The following is a 20,963-nucleotide window of genomic DNA, read 5'->3' on the forward strand; positions in this document are numbered from 1 at the left end:
TAATTTTTCACGCTATGGTTTACATAAGATTGAGATTAATGGGTTGTCTGTTTGCTTTTCATAGGTGAGAACTGAGTTTCCAGTTGTTAGAATTGCTTAAAATCTCAAATAAAAAGATCATTGACAATGTCTGCGGTTTTAAGCTCGAATGGAAAAAAAAACTCATATTGATCTTAAATTGACAATACAATAGGAATGATCTCAATTCTAAATGGACAATACCATCTTACTTTCATCAATAAAATATTATGGACTATGAACGTATCTCAAATTTGATGAATTACATTGATTCCTTTGTGTTGTTTATTGTTGATTAATTTTGCATAATAGTTGGTTCTTGAATTCGAATTCCTAATTTTCAAGTTTCCCATTTGGTAAAGATTATTGATTGATTAGTATTCGCGATGTCCCAAATAATTTGCATCATTTGTCATTTTAGTCCGTCGCACTTAATTTTATCATTTTTATATTTGAATAATGATTTACAGCTTTCTTTTAATCTCATCCATACATTATAGGTCTCTTTTAATTCCATCCATACATTTATTCTTTCTTTTAATTTATTACCACTTTCTTAAAAAACTATCCTCTTTCTCTTCTCTTTAATTTAAATCTAAGAGAACAGAGCGAGTAGTTATTAGTGTAAGAGTAACAATTCACTATCAGTTTGACTTATTCTTTTGGTAATTGATTGTGCGCATTTCACCAATCCTCTCAGTCGAGAGGTATTGTTTGCTACTTTTTTCCTTAGATGCTTCGGTATACACATCTTTATCTAACTATGACACATCCTAAGATATTTGGCATTAATGCTCTTTTTTGGCCTAAAATTCAACACATAAATAACACCATGAGTCATGATGTTACATCAGATCACTGATTTATTCTGCAGGATTCCTTAATGGTGAATTTAAAATGACAATTATATGAAGAATAAATTGCAACAACCAAAAAAAAAAAAAAAAAAAAAGAAAAGTACAACAATGACCAAGTCCTCCTGTTAAATTCCAAACAATTGAAGGTATCAAGTACTTTCCATGGACCATTTCTAAGTCTTCTGTGAAGGGCTGATTACAGCCACAGGCCGAAAAGAGTGTAGCCAAAAAGGAATAATTGAAAAAAAATTATCAAAAAATTCTCAAAATAAGGTTTGGAAATTTTAATTTTCAAAATAAGCGTCTTCGTACCAAAGCTGAGGTCAGGTATATTCACTATTACTAACAGTCGTTGTTACTAACAGAGAACAAAAGGGAGATAGTGCTATAGCGTTGGAAGGAACAAATATATTAAAATATATTTATTCGCTGTCAGTAACAACAAACAAATAATTTTGATTTTTTTTTATCAGTTTCTTTGTTCGCTGTTGGTAACAACTAACATACCTGAGACTCAGACGCAAAAACACTTATTTTGGAAATTGAAATTTTCCAAAGTTTATTTTGGGAATTTTTTTAATAATAAGCTATTTTTTTCAATCTTTTGCCAGAAAGCAGGTGCATTTCGAACAGGTTGCCTGATAAAAGCTGACCTAACCCTAGAGCTATTCAAAAGTTACCCGAACCAAAACCGAAAGTAAACCGATCCGAAAATGTGTCCCTTTTTTTAGGTTTATCGAACCGACAGTACCCAAACTGAAGTTGTACTTGAACCGGTTCATAACCGAAAATTGAAAAGCTGAATCCGAGCTGTAACCGATTTTTGAAACCAACAAATAACTGTTAACCGAGATTACCCGAACTTAATAATGACCGACCCGAATCATGCTCGAAACCGAACTCGATCCGGCTAAAACTGACTTAACCCGAACAAATTTTAGATCAAATTGCTGTAAACCTGAACCAATTTTTAACAATGAAGTATGATAGACTCATATTCAATCATCTTATTAGTTAATCTAATAAAGTATTAGATATTTTAATAAATTAAATTTTATAAATACATGGTTTCATATATTTAGAGTTAATAATCAATGGTCAATGTTTATTCAACTACTCAAATTAGATGAAATTTGATAGAACTTTATAATCTTAATTTCCGGTCAAACAAGTAAAAGTAACAAAGTAATAATGATCACTAATTGATTTGCATTTTTTAACTATTTTGCTTTAAGTAAAGGCAATCTTGTCATCAATAAAAAAATGACTAACAACTTAATTTGATATTGACTCGATCGATAGTAATTAGTAATACGTAGTTGAATAAAAAAATATATATAAAAGAAAGAACTCAAACCCGATCTGTACCCGGCAAAACCGAATCAATTATTAACCGATGACAACCCAAGACCGATTGACGACACGAACTTCAATCGACACTGAACTGTGACTAACCAACCCGACCCCGAGTGTGACCCGGTGTAACACGCAACCGAAAAATAACCGATCTGAAATACAATCGAACCGAATGACACCTGTCACAAACCGACCCGGTCACCCAATGAACACCTCTACCCGACCCAAATCTAACTCAAAATAAGTGAGTTTGGATTGAGATTTTTGACACAATCAATTATTAAATGAATTATATTAAGGTCAAATATTTAACTAGGAAACAAATATGTATAACCTATTAATTATAAGTTAACTTTAATTCAAATTAATTAGTATAATTTGAAACTTAAGTCATTTACTATTATCCTATTTTTCAAAAATAAATAGAAAATAAACAATTTATGAACAAAAAGTTTAAAATTAAGGTCTATAAAATAAGACATTATCAATGTCAAAAACTTTAAAATGAAAACAAAACACTCAAAACGGATTAAGTGATCGAAATCAAGTTGAGATGATCTGTTACAAATCTAGTCAGAATTGTTATTTCCAATCCATTTAACTAAACGGATTAGGTTCAGATCAAAAGGTTTTTGACCCATTACATATGACTCAAACACAAACCCGATCAGTTTGATAGACCTACAGACAAGACAAGCTCAAGCAAAGCAGAAAGAGATACATGGTTTCAATATCACTCTTGAGAAGATTTTAACTCAAGCCATCTTGTAACATGTACAATTACCATTCACAGGCACCTAAATCTTGGTTGTTTAAAGAACAGTGATATACACAAATATATACATATGTACTGATATACACATACATCCTTAGCAACATTCAAAAACACAGCAGCAGTATTCTTTGTAACTTTCGAGTAACTCCTCTATCGTCGCCTAGATCATCTTTATGATCCAAAGCCGATATTTTTTTATATACAAATATATGAGACAAGGTCCAATCAAGTCCGCATCTGAGAGGCGCTTGCACAGTTGTAGATAGATCTCCATACTCCTCCGTTGTTGTATCATTCGTCTGAGTCCCTGAACAACAGCAATCCGGTCCAAGTGATCGGGTTGCAACCCTGAATCGAGCATTTTGGATATTGTTTCCGCGGCATTTTCAAAATTCCCGGCTTTGATATAGCCTCTGAGCAACCATGATAAAGATTTTTTCTTAGACGAAGAGCTTGACGCGTCCAATGTCGTTAGCAGTCTAGAAACAGCTCCTTCCTTGCCTTGAGAGGCACAGATGGCTAACACTATGTCGTAAAAGTATCTCTCGACCTCTTTGCCTAAAAGCTTCATCTCCCACAACTGTCTTTCGGCTTCAAGTCCGTGGCCAGCACATATGTACATAGCAAGGAGCTTCTCGTGAACTAAACCAAGTACCGAAGAATTTCCCTTTTCGATCAACCAGCTGGATAGTTGGATCCCGTCATTAACGAGATCAGACTGATATTCTTCTACAAGCCTTATATTTTCTTCGTCCAGCTCAGCGACAAGGCCCGCTCTAGCAAAGCTCTTTAGCTTACGGAAAGCTTTTGCAAGTTCATTCAACTCTTTCACCACAGCCGTCATTGCAATTAGATAGCTGTAAGTTTCGGGATTTAACCCATTTTCCTTTAAGCGAATCACGAGTTTCACGGCATTTCTGTACTCTCCTTTCTCCTAAAAGTTCAAATTGTAAATTTATCATCATCCAAAAACCAACAGATAGCACATAAACCACCACCCCCACCCTGACACGCACAACAAAAGAAAAAAGGAAAAATTACCAAGAATAATACAACCTTTTGCTTATATCCCTACAATAATATCAACTTTTGATTAACCATAAATAATGCCAACCTAGGGTGTTTCCCTAAAATATCCCTAACATGTTAAAAATCAAACTATAGCAGATTATACGACAAAAAAATTTGTCAAATTAGCTAATAAACTAAAGTTGGTATTATTCTAGGAAAAAATCCCCCTAAGTTGGTGTTATTTATAGTTGATCAAAAGTTGGTATTACCGTAGGGAAATTAACGAAAGGTTGTACTATTAATGGTAACTTTTCCAAGAAAAAATGCAACAGCAAGCACGAAGAAACTCTCCTCTGCTGCCCATAAAGACATCATAATAGAAGTCTTTTACAAGTTGTCATAATGCAACATCTATGTCATTAAAGTTAACGAACACGGATTACGGATATGTTCATTGTGAATGGCAATCTAAAATGACCAACAATGGGTCGCTGACAATAAGCGATGATCACAGCTTCATTGGTATTCTTCTAACTAATCAATATTATGAAGCCACAGAAAACGCGAAGTCTAATCAGCTAAAGTCACACTTTAAAATGAATGTAGTGAATCATCATCAGCTCATTATGTTACTCAGACTCTTTATTTTGCTTCACGTAACAGTGTCCGATCCTCGATGATCGGACAATGGTATGGCACTTAGACATTTCATTTTAGGCGTAAAATTAAATATTTAGACGTATCGGATACTTGGACACGTACTAATATCCAACATCAATACCCGAGTCCAAGAAACATAGGTTCATGCATGAATATATCCCCATCCCAGGCTATGACGCCCAAACTAACTGTTATGTTCCATTGCAAGGAATGAGACTTATCCAACATCGGTTGTAAAGTGCAACTGGCGTGGGGTTTATAGGCAAATGGGCTCTCTCACCTAATAGGCTAGTCTTTTGGGTGAACTCTCCTGTTTGTCCTATCCTATAACACTAACATTTGATTTTCTTTCATCACAAAGACTTTCCGACCATATGAAGGCAATAAACTACCATAGTCTTAAAAATATTAGCACCTCGCACAATGCTCAGAATTCGACATGTAGATTTTCAGAGCTTTGAATCCTAGAGCAATTTTCTATTTTAAACATTTTCATAAACAATCACACAAATTCATTATGAAATTAGTTGCATTCCACATGCAATATAAACATTTTCATAAATGATGCATATTTATCTAATAACAGCATTTGACAAAAACCAATAAAAAAAGAAAGAATCGGAAAATGAAAAGTTTACCATAATCTTCCAAGCAAGGTAACCAGCAGGGCCTCCTCTATGTACATCATCCGAACCATCCTCGACGGACATGATTTCCCTTCTTAAAACCTCTTCAACAAAAGTGACAGCTTGTTCTTCCTTTCCCAAATCCCAGTAAACAGAAATAGCCTTCTCCATCATACTAAAATTGGGTTTTAAACCAACACAATCCATGTCCACCAAAAGATCAACCACTTCCCCAACTTCCTTTTCACCTTCAATCATATTCTTAATCCACCCACACATGATTGAAACCATTAGCTCCATCGTCTCTTTATCAACACGATTTTCCTTCTTCAACCACTCAAAAACCTCTAATGCACACCATGAATCCCTTCCCTCTTGTGAAAAGTACACCAAAACTAGCTGCAACTCACGGGCCGATAATCGATCATTCATTTCTTCTAGAACATCCGATGGTTCTCGAGTCATCCGCTCTAATTCCTCTATTGCTTCAAAAAACCCTTCACTCATTTCGTCCTCATCCACACTTGTTAAAACCCGGTCCAGCCCCACCGAGTTAAAATGCCTAAATTCTCTAGATTTACTTCTAATTGGTAGTATAAATTTCAGCTTCTTTTTTCCTATTGGGTTAATAGAAACCCTAGAACATCCTTTTATCCTCAAATTGTTAGCAACTGAATTTTGACTCCAAAGGTAAGATGATTCAACATAATAGCTCACTGGACTAAACCCAATTGCCTTAACCATTTTTCTACAAATTCAACACAGACCCAGATAGAAACCTTAGAAATACAGCCCAAATTCAGCTAAATAATCACTATTTCAGAGTTTTGACATAGAAAACCGAATTTAATTGAGAAACCAAGGTATAAATATAAACAACTAGAATTAGGCAAATACAAATATTGATATGGAATTAGGTAAAGATGTATATTTATATTGAAATAGGCAAACAATATCCAAAGCAAAAAGTTTTGGATAATGAACCTCCAACAACCATGAATTAAAAAGATACCTTGATGAAGTATTCTAAATCATCATATGCATATAACATTTGATGTCGATATTATATAAAGGAATTAATTAAGGGAATAAAAAGGAAAACATACCAACCATAAGCTAATGGGTGATGAAGATGAAGGGATATTTCAATCGGTCATATTTTGCAGTTCCCAGAAACCCAAAATGGGACATACCCTTTTAACTTCTGCCAAGAGACAACAGTTGCTCAATTGGTGACCTTAGCAGGCTAGCAACTATTGCTAATAAAGTGTGTTATACACCGCAAATTAATTCACATTAAACCGTAATTTAAATATTTAATCTGATTTGATTTAATATTTCTGAAAATTATGGTTTTTGGTCTGTTTTTTATTTTTATATTTTAAACTAGACCAGACCATAAACTGATTTAAATAGAATATAAGATGAAATACTCAATCCTAATATTGCATGCCCAACTCTTAATATAATTTGAATACTCTCTCTGTCCAGAATAATATGCATTGAAGAGAAAAATGTTATTTTTTAAGAAAAGGTGAATAATAATAACAAATAGAAAGAATAAATTACGTGAATGGAATTGAAGGAGAATTAAAATTGCACTTGACATTAAATTGCACTTATTAATATTGAGAAATGACTAAGAAAATGATTGTTAAATTTGTGTTAGGTTTTAAATAATTATGTTTTGTCCGGCTTATGTTTTACATTTTCTTATTTTGCATAAGTTATGCTTCTATCCATTACAAATGATTACATTACATAATTTGTGTTAAGTATTATTTAATTATAAATTATCAAATTTTAAATGATAATAATGGGTTATATAGATTCAATTGAAGGTGCGGAATATTTGCATAAATAAATATATTATCTTAGAAAAAAGATTTTAAAAGCAAAAATTGTTGATCAGACCAAACCAAACAGTTGTAGGATAGTCTGATGATCTGGTGTAATAAATGTTCTGGTGTGATCTAAAAATTTACAGATCGAAATTTCTGATATGGTCTATTAGATACTAAAATTAGACCAAATTGAACCAGGTGCACTTCCATTAGCAATGTCTACTTATCAGTAAGTTACTGGCGTGAATTGATAATTAATAATTAGTTAATAAATAATCAAATATATTTTAATAAGTAAATGCGACGTATTATCTTTATGTCTTCAATAGAGTTTGGGCATTAAGTTACCCAGAAACCAAACAATATAGAACTCCCTCATATTTAATGTTCTTATTTTTATTTTAGACAACTTTATTTGTTGTTTCACTAAAAAAAATTTTTAATCGTATTTATTGACATAATTAGTCTTGTTCACTCTAATATTAATATTTTCTTACGCTTATGGTCTCCACTTATTTTTCACTAATTTAATTTTAATATATTCATAATATTAATGCTTCCCACATATTTACCACTAACTTTAATTTTAAATTTTTTGATATTTATGATTTTCATATATTTTTTTGTTTATTTTTTTTATACTATATTTTTTATGCTTATAGTCCCAACTTTCTCCATTAACTTAATTATTCAAATTAATAAATTGTATGATAGTAATGGTCAAGGTTGGATAAATTTGCCTTTGAAAACCAAAATAATTAAAAAAACAAAAAATATTGCATTTAAAACTTTAAGTATTATATTATTAACTAATATTAAAATATTAGTTTTATGAACCTGACTTCATGTGAAACACAAATTGAACGTACACTATTTAATTGAATTTGACATTTAATCTATAACTCAAATGTCAAGTTTTTAAATTTGATTTGAAAAACCTATTTTCATTTTATTTTTAATATGAAATTCAAATTTTGTTCAAAATAAAAATGACTTAAATTTGAATTTGAAGTTGGATGTCGGGCCAAGTCGAGTCAAAGTAATAGATTTTTTATTAGGTTCAACTCCAATTCGTCTCTGAATCGCACTCATATTATATTATCGAATTCGGTGTCAGCTACTTTTTCTCAAATTTCAATTGAATTAAATTAGTCGGATTTTTAGGAGGGAATTTAGACTTAATTGTCATTTCTTTATGGAAGACAAATTTATAAGAATACCGAAACCAATACAAAATTAAGTAACAAACCCAATTGAACAAACCAAACGAAGAAAGGAGGAAAACCGGCAAAGATGCATAGAATCATGTCCATGTACAAGCTATCATCACATTCACACAGAAAGAAGCAAGTTTCATCAATTGTCCCTCAACTTCAACTCTACTCCCTATTTTGCCGTTTCTTCTCCGACTTGCCTTCATTCAGGAATGCTTTCGGCATTGCATTTGATATCGATGGTGTTCTTCTTCGGGGTAATTCCCCCATTGGAGGTTCTCTTCAAGCTCTTAGAAAGCTATACACTCCCTGCGGTGAGTTTTTTTTTTCACCCGTGAATAATTATTGATTTAAGCTGTTTTTTTCTTCCAATTTGCATACTTTATTCTTTCTGGGTATTTTCTTTGCAATGCCTTTTTCTTTCTGGGTATTTGATTTGCAATGGTTTTTCTTAGTGATTGAGTTTCTATTGAGGGAGATTGTATTCATTTCATGGCAGCCCTGACCCCGGATATAATTGAGTATTACTATTAGGATTTGCAAGCAATAAAAAATCATGAAATGTAATTGGTCAGCTGATTGTTTATTGGAGATTTACATTTATACTATGTTTGGAAATGAACATTTAATTTGGAAATCTAAATTTGAGTCAATTTAATAGTTGGCAAATCAATGAAATTCAATTTTGGATTTTACCCAATTCTACCATTGTTTCATAATTGAAATTTACAATTTGAAATGAATTACTTGTTTTTAAACACAACCAAGTTATTAGAAACCTATGAATATCTAATATTAGTGTGTTGAGGACTTGAGGGCAAGTGTGCAATGAGAATAATACAGTCCCTCAATTGAAATTGTGGTAAAACTCCACCAGTAAATGCAACTCCAGCATTGATTACTCGGTTCTTAGCTTGGTAAAGGAGGAGGATTGTGGTAGGTAAGTTACAACTAGCATAAAACACCGTCATATCTTTATATTTTATGACATGAGCCAAATTCAATTGAAGTTTTGGTAAAATATACTCTTTCAGTGCAAAATCAGTTATAGTCTAGGTTTAATTAGATCAAACGAAATTGGATCATGTATATAGCATTTGGTAGAAGGTTTCCAGCTCCTGTTGTCAATTGGGTTTAAGATAGGTGCTCATAATACGCTTTTTCATACTGCAATGGACTTATGGAGCTTCTCGGTTTTGTTTATGTAGATTGTAGAGGCGCCTTATCCATGTCTTAAACTATTGAGCTCTTGCACTTACCAGTTGATGTTCTTGTGTTTGCCTTTACCTTTTTACATATCATTTTTTTATTCATTTGTACCTAGTTTATTTATTATTTATATGCATTTTATTTATTTTTATGTTTTTGACTACTTGGGTTTTTCTCCGTGGATCTTTCTCGAGCTGAGGGACTCTTTGGTAGTACTCTCTTTTATGGTTATGAGTTGCCGCCGTCCTTCCCTCCCAAACCTTGATCATAGTTTCCTATGAGCGGGATACAATGGGTAAGATGATGATGATAATGATGATGATAGCTTTATTTAATGTGAGAAATTGATGACTGTGAATGCAGGTTCCTTGAAGATCCCCTATGTCTTTCTAACAAATGGTAAAGTCCTTTTACACTTGCATTGGCATCAATTGATTTGGAAAGCATGTTATGTTTTGTTATTTCCGCTTGCAACAATGTTTTTCTCAACATAAGGGCGATGCACCATATATTGACGTCTCCTGACCTTGATCACTGGGAATCCTCTTCAGGTGTTCTTGACTAAGTATTTTCATAACATTTTTATCTGATAGGGGGCGGAGTTCGTGAATCTAAGAGAGCTATTGAGTTGAGTAAAGTATTTGGTGTTGAAGTTCATGCTTCACAGGTAAGTTATATAATAGTCTATAACGGAGAAAATGTGGGTGGTTTTCATTTCGGCGACTTTACCACATTTTAATATCTTACTTTTCTCTCTTCTTTATTTCAGGTTTTACATGGCCATTCACCCTTCAAACAGCTAGCACATAGGTAATAATACAGTTATAAAGCATAATGCAATTACATAGAACTTCGAAGTAGTTGTTTCATACTTACAATTCTTTAACAAAAGTACAAAACGAAATCAATTCTTTTTTGCTGGTAAGACTTATTTGTCCTGTCTTACTGTTTTCTGTTATTGAGCAGGTTTGAGAGGGAATTGGTTGTTGCTGTTGGTAAAGGAGAACCGGCTTCTGTGATGTCTGAGTATGGATTCAAGTATGGTCATGTGAAACATAATTCGCTAGTTAGTTCGTCTTTTGAATTCGTGATTTGCTCAAAATAATTAAAAAATAGCCTAAAACCAACCATAATTCGCTTTTTTTGATTCGCGAGGCGATTAGCGAATGATGTGACACTCATAATCGTTTTCTCTAACTTACTTTAATTTGGGAATGTTATTTCAATGGCTTTGTTTCATTGTCTCAGGAATGTTATTTCTATGAACGACTATGCGTTGTGCTTTGACGACATCGATCCTCTGGCACCTCATAAAAGATGGACAATGAACTTTCCTTCAGAAAAGCTAAGGAACTACGTTTGCTCGCACAATGTCCAGGCAGTTTTTGTTGTTAGTGATTCCGTTGACTGGGGCAGGGACATTCAGGTTGTTTTTGTGTCCAATCCACTTCAATGTCTTCAACTTTCCATCAAATTTCACCCTACATTGTATCTATTTATGGCCTATTTGTAGTCACTAATTCATCTGTAGATTCTCTGTGATATATTAAGAACTGGAGGCCTTCCCGGTGGAGAAATTAAAAGTCAACCTCCTCTATACTTTGCCCATGATGATCTTAAGTACCAGGTCAGTTTTCCTAGGCCATAGAGTTGTGTAAATCACTTGCTACAGTCGTTATTTACTGTTAATGTATTCACTGAAATTAGGGTGCATTCCCTATTGAACGTTTTGGCATGGGCGCATTTAGGATTGCTCTACAATCTGTCTTCAACAGGTATGGATGATAAATGTTTTGTCGGGGAAAATCACCGAGGTTATAACTGTTCTTTTCATTGATTTCACTCATCTCGAATGTTGATTTATGACATCAAGATACTTGATTATGTTTTTCCTGCTCTTTGGTCGGTTTATCCTGTGATGTGCTTACAAAATCTATATTTAAATAAGATAAACCTTCAAAAGCCGTTTGGAGAGTTCTTTTTGTCTGGATCTTTGACCGGTACAGCTGAAAATTATCTCCAAGATTGTTATCATTTAGAATAACATTAACTCACAAATTATTAGGGATAGCCTATCTTACTCAGACTCTTCATTTTACTTCACGTACCCGTATCTGATCCTTGATCCTCGGACATTGGTATGGCACTTAGACACTTCTTTTTAGGCGTAAAATTGAATATTTAGATGTAGCCGACACTTGGACACGTATCGGTATCCAACATTAGTACCCGAGTCCAAGTAACATAGGGGATAGCATTTCTTACCTGGTGTATCACTGGCTACTTGATGTAAAACTTTTCTTTTTGCATCTTTCCCCAGTGCAGCATCTTCCTCTATATGATATCTTTTCCAATTTGATTCTTTCTGTGCTGATTTGCTTTCATATTGTGTGTTTTGATTGAGCAGCATTCACCCGCATCCTCTTCAATATTATGCAGTTGGAAAGCCTAATCCACTTGCCTTCAAGAATGCGGAAACTACCCTGCGGCAACTTCACAACCATTTGACTACTAATCGAGATTCTGGTGTTATTAGTCCATTTAAAACTTTATATATGATCGGAGACAACCCTTCGGTTGACATCAAAGGTGCAAAAGAGGTTAGTCTCTTTGCTTTACCTACAGTAATGAATTCTAGTTAGCATACTCGATAGGTTCGCCCTAACTAGCCTTTTTAAATTATGTTTCATACTAAAAGGATGTACCGAATGCTTGCAAATATTATAATTTTGTTGCTATTTCAGGCTGGGCTTCCTTGGTTCTCTATTTTGACTAGAACCGGAGTTTTCAGAGGAAAAGAGAATGATAATGAATTTCCAGCAGATAAGGTATGTCAGGGGCGAAACAAAGATTATGGGGGCCTTTTTTTTGCAATTTCTTTCGACATAGGACCCTTACGCCTTTACGAATTACTCTTAAAGAAAATTGCATCAAGTATAAAAATACTTAACACCAAAATGTATAATTATATTCTAAAATATTATAGTTTATGCTTGTACATTTGCTCATAAATAATAATAAGAACACAAAATTGATCTTACAATCAAACGATTCTATAAAAAGCGAAAATTAAGTATAAACTGTAAAGTTTGTTTCTACAAAAACATGCATCTTAAAACTGATTTGGGGCCCCTAATTTTTTGTCGGGCCTATGCGGTCGGGCACTCGGGATGTGCTTAGAACCACCCATGAGTTATGTGATTAATGAAGCATTTGGCTTTAGATGGGTTCTATGAACTGGCCCCTAATATTTGATCTGTTATACTGTACATAGATGAGAATTAGCTTTAGACTAGAACCTTTTGTTGGTTTATGCATGAATGCTTTTGGTGTTGCTTCTGTAGGTTGTTGACACAGTGGAAGAGGCTGTGGACTATATTTTTGAAAGAGAAAAAGTTCACTGTTAATAGCCTGCTGGCTTCTTATTGAGCCACAGGCTACTGAATGCAGAGTTTCACTGTTAATAGCCTGCTAAAACATCAATATCCTCTTATTTCCCAAAATGGAAATTCATGCTATCATTTTTGCGTGTTTTATTTGTTGATATATCGGTATTTTGAAGCTTCACAATTCATTGCTGAATTGATATAAATAGTGAAGTTGCAAGCTAATCAATAATCACTGCCTCAGCGAGACGATCCCTCTTCAACTTCTTGGTGGATTACGATCCACCTTTTGATATTCTGAAATACTTGATTGTTCAAACATTTTCTTCAATCTCTTTGATGATCAACAAAGAGATGTAGAATTATAATTATAAATTTCAAGAGAACACAAAGCAGATTTCCGGAATAATGTAATTACAACTTTACAAGATATGATAAAATAGAGTCATATACAGTACTTAAGTCTGCTGAATTTGCAACATGGTTGGGACAAATGAATCAGGCAACGAAGAATGATGAATTGTTGAAATTATATGTCTCTACCTTTCTTTGTGTCGTCATATTTATGAATTGAATTTTCAAAACTTAAATTCTTGTGAGCAGATATTAAGAATGATGTAAGTAGACATTTAAGGTAATGTAAGCAGATATTAAGAATACGGTAAGTAAGCATTATTCTTTAATGGATTGGGCTAGAGATACGTTTCTCAAAGAGACGGTCTTTCAAGAGCCTAGCTGTTTTCAAAATTGTCTTTAATTCATTTCATACTTTCATGTATCTAACTTCTTTGTAAAAGTACACTCAACTAAAATTCAACATTGAAATAATATACATGATGAATTCGATCTCCAAAATGACACGGTAAGCATCAATTTCAAGTTTTTAGTTGAATTTTGATTCGTAAACATTTTGTAAAAAAAATAAGTCCCACAAATGTGTGACTTGACCAAGGTCCAGCAGCACATTTTGTGCGACTTGTTATATTTTTTTAAATTTTATTTTTGTTATATTTTTTAAAATTATTTTTATTAATATACGTAAAAAGCTTTAAGAACTTAGGTGACGATATAGAATAATCAACTAGATTTTTCACAGATGGACAATCCGAATTAATAGATGAATTGTTTGTTTGGGCATACGAGATATATATTGAAATTGATTTTCATTTCATTCGTGTGTGCAAAAAGAGGGCCATTTGCCATCCCTATGGTAGGCTTAGAAGTCAGTTGCATGATCTAGATTACGTCGCTCGACCATGATCCAAAAGTAGGGCATGGTTATTGGTTTATAATTATTGAATTTTGCCGTAAATCATGGGAAAAGAGCAATGAATAGTGAAATTGTATCCTGGTAATAAAGTAAGACACAACCATTTATTTATAGTTTACCGAGATGGTCATGTAAAAGCAAGTAGGTCGCCAGTTGTCAATCGAGAACATATAACTTTATGCGACTTGTATGCAACCTGCTTTTATAATGACATCGATTAGACAAAATTATTTTGATGTTTATATTACCATGAATCAAATATATAATCTCCGGTAAATTATTAATGTGAAGAGAGGGGTGGTAGGTCTCCTATACACCACTATGTATTTTTGGCTACAAAGCACAATTATGTGGCTTACAACAGACATGGATAGTAACTTAAAATTATGTTGGTTATTGATTGCAAATACTACATCCATGTAATTTATTTGCATGTTGTTTATGTTGTATTGATTGATACCACATATAAAACAAACAAGAAATGAGCGCATTGGCATGACCCCAATAAAACATGAATTATTGATTGCACTCTAACTGATGAGGGATGAAGCAGCAGTTTCATACACTTGGGTATTGAAAATATTCAGAAAATCAGCAAGAGGAGTTATTTAGGTGTACTCAATAGAATTCTTAGGTTAATTGCTCTTCAGCTGTGGAATTTCAATATCGTTGGAGAGTCATTATTTCTGCATGAATTAAAGGGAGTTATTTAAATTTTTTTAATATTTTTTTATTTATTTTTCTTTTTATAATATTTTTTTGGTTGAATCTAGTTTTGCTTCTGTTTTGATTTTATTTCTTGTTGTAATCTTCCTTTTTTGGTACAATTGATAGTAATGGAGACGATATTGGACATGAGCGAAAAATGGAAATCAGATACAAAACCATTGTTGAATTTACTAACCAGCCTCCTTTCTCTTGTCCTTGTTATTCGGCTTTGCATTTTCAAATATGGTTTTCAGTACAAATTTGCATTTTTTGATGCAATAATATTTACGATTATATCAATTTTTCGGTTCAATTTGGATTGCTAATATGTAATTCCGTTTGATTCAGCTTGTATTATTAAAAATATAAATGTAATTTGGACTGAAAATACGTAAACCAAATTAAGGTCAATTAGATTTGAATTAGTATTAAATACAAACCAAACACCGAACCTTCACCTCTACTCCTGAATTTGTCAATAGATTTTGCTCATTAACAATTTACAGATGAGATAACAAAAAAATAAACTACGTAGATAATGAGATAATAAGAGATGATGTGTACCCACTACCAACCGTTTTATTATATGTAACAAGATTCGAAGATATGTTACGCCAAAGTAACAAATTACTATCTCCGTCCCTTTAAGTTTACCTTATAATATTAAAAAATTCACATATTTAAATTATACGGAGCAAATTCAAATGGACAAAACCTGTACACACCGAAAAGGGTAGAAAAGCAGAGAGATAACAGTCGATATTACAACGCAATACGTAAGGGTCACTGGGTCAGTATAGACATGAGCAATGAATCTCCTTTGATTCTCAACTACAAGTAAACGCCACTCTGTCATTAAAATTCCAAACGGCTTTCTCTCAGAAAGACGCGTCGGAAGTAACCAAAATAGCATGATCAAAAAGTGAGAACTTGTTTAGGTTGGCTCCCATGTTTCCCAAGCGCCTTATCCAGTGCGGAGTGAAAATTTTCAAAGGGAACAAGCTCCATGCTGGAAGGAATTGGTTGTTACACGGTAGTAAGAGGTACATATACGATCAAAAATTAAGAAACATTAATTACTCGAGCAAAATCCATTGCTCCTCATTGTAACAAATTATGAACATGGAAATCGACAAGATCCAGCTCGGAGTAGGACATAGACTTTCCTATTCGCAACAAGAAAATGGAAGGCACTTACTCATATTTTATCTTTCCGTCACGCATCAGGCCCAAGAGGTGATCAATCATAGTTCTGCATTCTGAAGCTTTATCGGAACTCATCCATTTTTGAAGCCAAAAGCCCCTCAAGGAAAGATCCTAGAAACGCAAATGCAAGGAACGTGATATAATGAGCGAACTACCGTTTAAACATTATTTGTTGAGCACAATGATTCTGAGGGTGCTCTTACTCACCTGTTAGTTGGCAACAAACATAAGATTGACAAGGAAGTCATTTGATTTAGAGTTGCTTTGATGCAAATAAGGAAACAACGAAATCAACAAAGAATATGGATATTGGAAAGCAAAGAAATGCAAAACCCTAAATTTCAGGAGTAATTTGGTTTCTCCTCTTATTTCTGTCATTCCAAAAAACCCACCTTAGCTACCTCCCATCTAACCTTCAGGCTCCTTTGTTACACTTAATACACATCCAACTCCCTCATCACAATTACCATTACCACTCTACAACCCACACAGAACAATCACCCAGCCAATACTGCCCTTCAACAACCATAATACACCACAGCTAATTCTTACCGCACACAACAGAAGTAAAAGACAGGAGGTCAAATTAGCCGTAAAAGCTCTAAATCTGGAACTTTCATGGTCAATTCTGACAACTAAAGTCAACCTTGGGTTATTGAATAAGGTATCGTTCTCTCTCTCTCTCTCTCTCTCCCTCTCCAAAATTTGATGGTGAATGGTGGTGCAATGGAGCTTTCTGGTGTTGTAGCAGTGGTTGATGGGCTGTGAATTGTGATGGATGGTTTGGTGGCTGGGATGAGTTTGAAGAAGAGACAAAAATGGTGGTTGGTCCAAAGGTTGGTGATGTATTTTAACAGATGAAGAGAAGACTGGTGGTTAGTGCGGCGATTTGCGAGGCTGGAATCACTGATGGTTGTGAAAACACAGACTTTGGGGAAGTCAAGTCCATACTCTGTAGGTTACAAATCAGGAAAATGAAGTTTGGGGTAAAACCAAATTGAAATATTGAAAAACAAAAATAAACTGAATGCACAGAAGTAATTGAGGCACAAATTCCTTTCCATTTCCCTAGTTCATAATAAATGATTGTAAAAAAGTCTGCTCAGATATAACCATTTTAACTCGTTGAAACAGATGATTATTGGAGGAAAAGAAACAATAATGAAGATGATAAATCATGGTGATTCATTCAAGAGCAACAATGTACTCCGAATGATTACCATTCACCAACATAATATGATACTGTACACTTTATACATACCTAGTCTTCGGGATGCACCACAACACAATAATTATAGAAAATTACCTTGAAGATGAAAGCTGAAGTAGATGTGGTGACAGGCTTCTTAGACATTCCACCGTATGTCACCATAGTTCCACCACTCCTGTCAAAGAGAAAAGAGGCAACTATCACCTCAAGAACGGTGAACGGAGGAAGAAAAGCACCAAAAAGAAGTTGAAGTAGGTTAGTATCACAACCTCAAAAATTTAAGAACCAAAGTAGATGCATTGCCACCAACACAATTAAATCCCAGGGCAGGTTCAGGCAAAGTTCCCTAGAAAATTCAGCATATCATAATCAACACTAGGAAGTAGGAATATTTATAAATGAAGGCTTTGAAAAGGCTACAGTGACTGTTAAAAAACATTGATTTTTATATATACCAGCATATCCTTGACATTTTTCACTACCAGCTGGCTTTCTGTAAACACTTCATCTGCCCCAAGATATTTTAGCCTTTCCTTCACTTTATCTGCCCCAGCCCTGAAGTAAGTGGAAGACTGTCATTCAAATTAGATCAGATTTTAATGAGAACTATACATCAATTTGCTTAATATTGTAGTCGGTCTTCAGCTAATTCATACATGGTTCAATTCAAGGTGGTAAAAAAAAAGCGCAAGGTAAACTTTCTGATCAGCACCTGTCTCTAATAATGTTAATGCTATGGACACCTTGAGTCCGTGCAAGCTGAATGACACACTGCCCCACCATGCTTGTTGCACCATTTTGCACAATTGCATCACCTTTTAGAATACAGTCAGATCAACAACAGAATTATGTTACAATATTTCGTTACCTAGAGCCATTAAATTGCTCTTACCTAAGAGGAGTTTGGGGGTTCACATGTACACAAGGTTACCCTTGTGATAATAAAGAGGATGTTTTCGATTGACTCTTGATAACAAACATTGTCCGCTACTTCACATAAATAAGAAATGAATTGATTGAATAAGTCATTTAATATTGTCCATTGTGATCTAAAACCAAAGATATGTGCATCTTTGGCCAAGAAGCGTTCATCTAGGTCATTGTGTCGGTTTTGTGTAGATTTCGGGTCAAGTGTTTTTTCTTGTGTACACATTGGTTTTTACATTGTTGTAAATGCATTTTTGAAGTTGGGTCAAAGTTGGGTTCGGTTATACAAGGTCGGGTAAATGTCTAAACACATCTACTTTAACCCCATCGAGAATTGACAACATAGTGAATAAACAAGTAATTGTACAAATTCAAAAAATAGTGAGCACATATGTCATTGTAAATGCAAATTCTCAAATAAGATTAAGTCTACATCATCAAATGGGCAAATGCACAAAGTTCAAGTACCCCTACTTTCTTGTTAAGTCGGAGCTTTAAACCATCCAATACAAACAACAAAGAAGAGAGCACACTGGGTTTTAAGTTGCATTGCTAGGAAGATAAAGATCACCTGGATTCAATTGGACGAAATCTTGAAGCATTCTAAATGCAGTCAAAGGATTGACAGTGACTGTAGCAGCATACTCCATTGGTGTGTCTTTGTTTATTTTGTGCCACACATTCTTCTCTTTAACAATGTACGACTGCCATGTTCCTTAGTTACGTGACAAAGAGTCAAATACAGCATCAGCAAAATGCTCATCAATAGTTTAGCACAAATCAACTAAAACTATCACACTATCTAACCACACAACATCGCAAGAGTGGACAATGTTGCAGCTTGACAACTAGTATCAAATTGTTTTCAAGATATTTATTGCTGCCAGAATCGTTAGTCTCCTGAGCATTTTTTCCAAGGTCCACAAATCAGCATAATGCCATGTTATTAATAAACCTCCCTCCCAAAAGTAACCCTTAAAAAAATAGCAGAAACCAACAAGCTTGCATAGATGGATATTATGGAAGTACTTCGACAAGGAAGCATTTAGTGATTAGTACATTGAATAAACAAGAAACAACAACATACCTAAACTCAATACGATTAATTGGCTCCCACTCAAGCGGGATTTTGGGGGACAAATGTGCGCAATGTTGTAATCTTACTTGTACGATAACAAAATAGTTGTTTTTGTTTGACCTTTGATAGCAAACATCATTTATAATTTCAGGCAATAAAGAAGTTCACATAATTTAATAAGCCATTTTATTATAGTATATGCAGTATATTATAATATTATAATCTAAAACTATAAATCTATAAATCTTTTGCTGCACCGAGAATGAATAGCACATTGGATACACAAGCAATTGTGCAAATGGGTTTTACTGTGACACGAATCGATATCATACATGTTTACGAATTTTGTGAGTCTTTTCATTTAGCTTAGCTAAGGTGGAGATGCAATATCTCATTTGATTGTTGGATTGAATACTTAACTAGGTTCTGGAAATGTATGCCATATGTCAATTCCTCAAAGCACTCTGACTTTGGCTTTCATTTAAAATTATAAGATTCACTCCCTTTTTCACTTAAAAAAGTGATAACTGATAAGCAGTTTTGGAAGAGATCCCTATGAGACAGGTCTGGATCAGAATCACTCAGGAGTCAGGATCAATTAAGAGGATCCAAATATGATATCGAGTTGTTGGGCTCATCAGCTAGTGGAGAAGATGATTTACAACCGACCATACATATAGCATAAGAACAAAAGCTAAGACATTTCCCCGACTGGTTTGTGCACTCCGAGAATGAGAACTATTCCTATAGCTTGTTTAGAATACCATTAAGAGCTCGAGCCTGACATTAAGATTGACTTCAAAGACTGTAAAGGTATGTTAGGGAATTTAGAATTCATTTCCAAAAGCTGAATTGGCCCAAAAACTACATTTGACAAATCTAAAATTTGGAATTGTTAAATTGGGCCAATTTCAATGACAATGTAAAATGTGCCAAATTTCCAAATTTTGAAAATCCGAAGTAAACAGAAGGAAAAATTCATGAATTTGGACGCCAATTTTAAATTTTCCCATCATCAAATAAATTCCACATTGCAAAATACTACCTAAAAAATTCCTCAATGACATTATTTCTATGAAGTAGAGGTCCAAATCAAAAAAAAAAAAACAAAAAAGGAACACTTCAATGTTTTTTCAAATGCAAATAGTGAAATAGAACTGGGTGTATCATCAAATGAGCAAAATACACTTCATTTTCAAATGTTCCTTTAAAAAGCACCTCTCTACTTATACTCCATTTAGAAAGCACCTCTTTAATATTCATCTCCATCAGATCAGAGTTAATTAAAATAATTGAGCACAAATGTTGAATTACCAAAGGAAGGAGGAGAAGGAATGACCCAATCACCAGGGGACAGACCCTGAACACCACACCCAACCGCATAAACTTCTCCAACACCTTCATAGCCACCCACTGCCGGCGGAACTGGCCTCACTGGATAAACCCCTGCATAAAATACCCAATTTCAACAATTACACATAGTTACTATAAAAACCCTAGATAAATCTAGCCCTAAATAATCCAGATAGAGCAAATTTAATTAATTACAAGAAATGTAACAAAATAAATACCTTCAATTCGATTAATATCAGAAGGATTGATAGGAGC

General features: G+C 33.9%; 3 protein-coding genes across 7 annotated transcripts in view; 1 reads left to right on the forward strand and 2 right to left on the reverse strand.

Moving 5' to 3' along the window:
• Positions 1–2,790: 2,790 nt before the first annotated feature.
• On the reverse strand, positions 2,791–6,644 carry LOC130827263 (pentatricopeptide repeat-containing protein At2g30100, chloroplastic). Of its 2 annotated transcripts, none has more exons than XM_057692931.1 (3): positions 6,410–6,644; positions 5,316–6,051; positions 2,791–3,940 (listed from the first exon to the last, which is right to left on the reverse strand). In XM_057692931.1, exons 2-3 carry the CDS (start codon positions 6,045–6,047, stop codon positions 3,167–3,169), a joined length of 1,506 nt encoding a protein of 501 aa, XP_057548914.1. In that variant the 5' UTR covers positions 6,048–6,051; positions 6,410–6,644; the 3' UTR covers positions 2,791–3,166. The 2 variants fall into 2 exon arrangements, with proteins under 2 accessions (XP_057548914.1, XP_057548913.1); XM_057692930.1 differs by having other exon boundaries at positions 6,414–6,546.
• Positions 6,645–8,350: 1,706 nt separating this feature from the next.
• Positions 8,351–13,745, forward strand: LOC130827303 (uncharacterized protein YKR070W). Of its 3 annotated transcripts, XM_057692978.1 has the most exons (12): positions 8,371–8,675; positions 9,570–9,865; positions 9,934–9,969; positions 10,164–10,237; positions 10,340–10,380; positions 10,537–10,608; positions 10,819–10,996; positions 11,102–11,197; positions 11,278–11,345; positions 11,978–12,170; positions 12,315–12,398; positions 12,915–13,745. In XM_057692978.1, the coding sequence occupies exons 2-12, from the start codon at positions 9,862–9,864 to the stop codon at positions 12,975–12,977; spliced, it is 909 nt and encodes a 302-aa protein (XP_057548961.1). In that variant the 5' UTR covers positions 8,371–8,675; positions 9,570–9,861; the 3' UTR covers positions 12,978–13,745. The 3 variants fall into 3 exon arrangements, with proteins under 3 accessions (XP_057548958.1, XP_057548959.1, XP_057548961.1); XM_057692975.1 differs by lacking the exon at positions 9,570–9,865 and having other exon boundaries at positions 8,351–8,675; positions 12,915–13,744; XM_057692976.1 differs by lacking the exons at positions 9,570–9,865; positions 9,934–9,969 and having other exon boundaries at positions 8,370–8,675; positions 12,915–13,744.
• Positions 13,746–15,493: 1,748 nt separating this feature from the next.
• LOC130827260 (enoyl-[acyl-carrier-protein] reductase, mitochondrial) overlaps positions 15,494–20,963 on the reverse strand; it is a 5,781-nt gene continuing 311 nt past the window's right edge. Inside the window, exons 1-9 of one of the 2 annotated variants that reach the window (XM_057692928.1) lie at positions 20,927–20,963; positions 20,670–20,801; positions 18,849–18,992; positions 18,063–18,165; positions 17,806–17,905; positions 17,620–17,696; positions 17,447–17,525; positions 16,133–16,251; positions 15,494–15,943 (exon numbers count right to left, since the gene is read on the reverse strand). The exon at positions 20,927–20,963 is cut by the window's right edge and continues 309 nt beyond it. In XM_057692928.1, the coding sequence (XP_057548911.1) occupies positions 15,850–15,943; positions 16,133–16,251; positions 17,447–17,525; positions 17,620–17,696; positions 17,806–17,905; positions 18,063–18,165; positions 18,849–18,992; positions 20,670–20,801; positions 20,927–20,963 (885 nt within the window). In that variant the 3' untranslated portion in view covers positions 15,494–15,849. Of the gene's footprint in view, positions 15,944–16,132; positions 16,348–17,446; positions 17,526–17,619; positions 17,697–17,805; positions 17,906–18,062; positions 18,166–18,848; positions 18,993–20,669; positions 20,802–20,926 lie in introns of those variants that run through there. The other variant, XM_057692929.1, reaches the window with a different exon arrangement.

This window comes from Amaranthus tricolor, chromosome 11, assembly GCF_026212465.1.
Source record: "Amaranthus tricolor cultivar Red isolate AtriRed21 chromosome 11, ASM2621246v1, whole genome shotgun sequence".
NCBI lineage: Eukaryota > Viridiplantae > Streptophyta > Magnoliopsida > Caryophyllales > Amaranthaceae > Amaranthus > Amaranthus tricolor.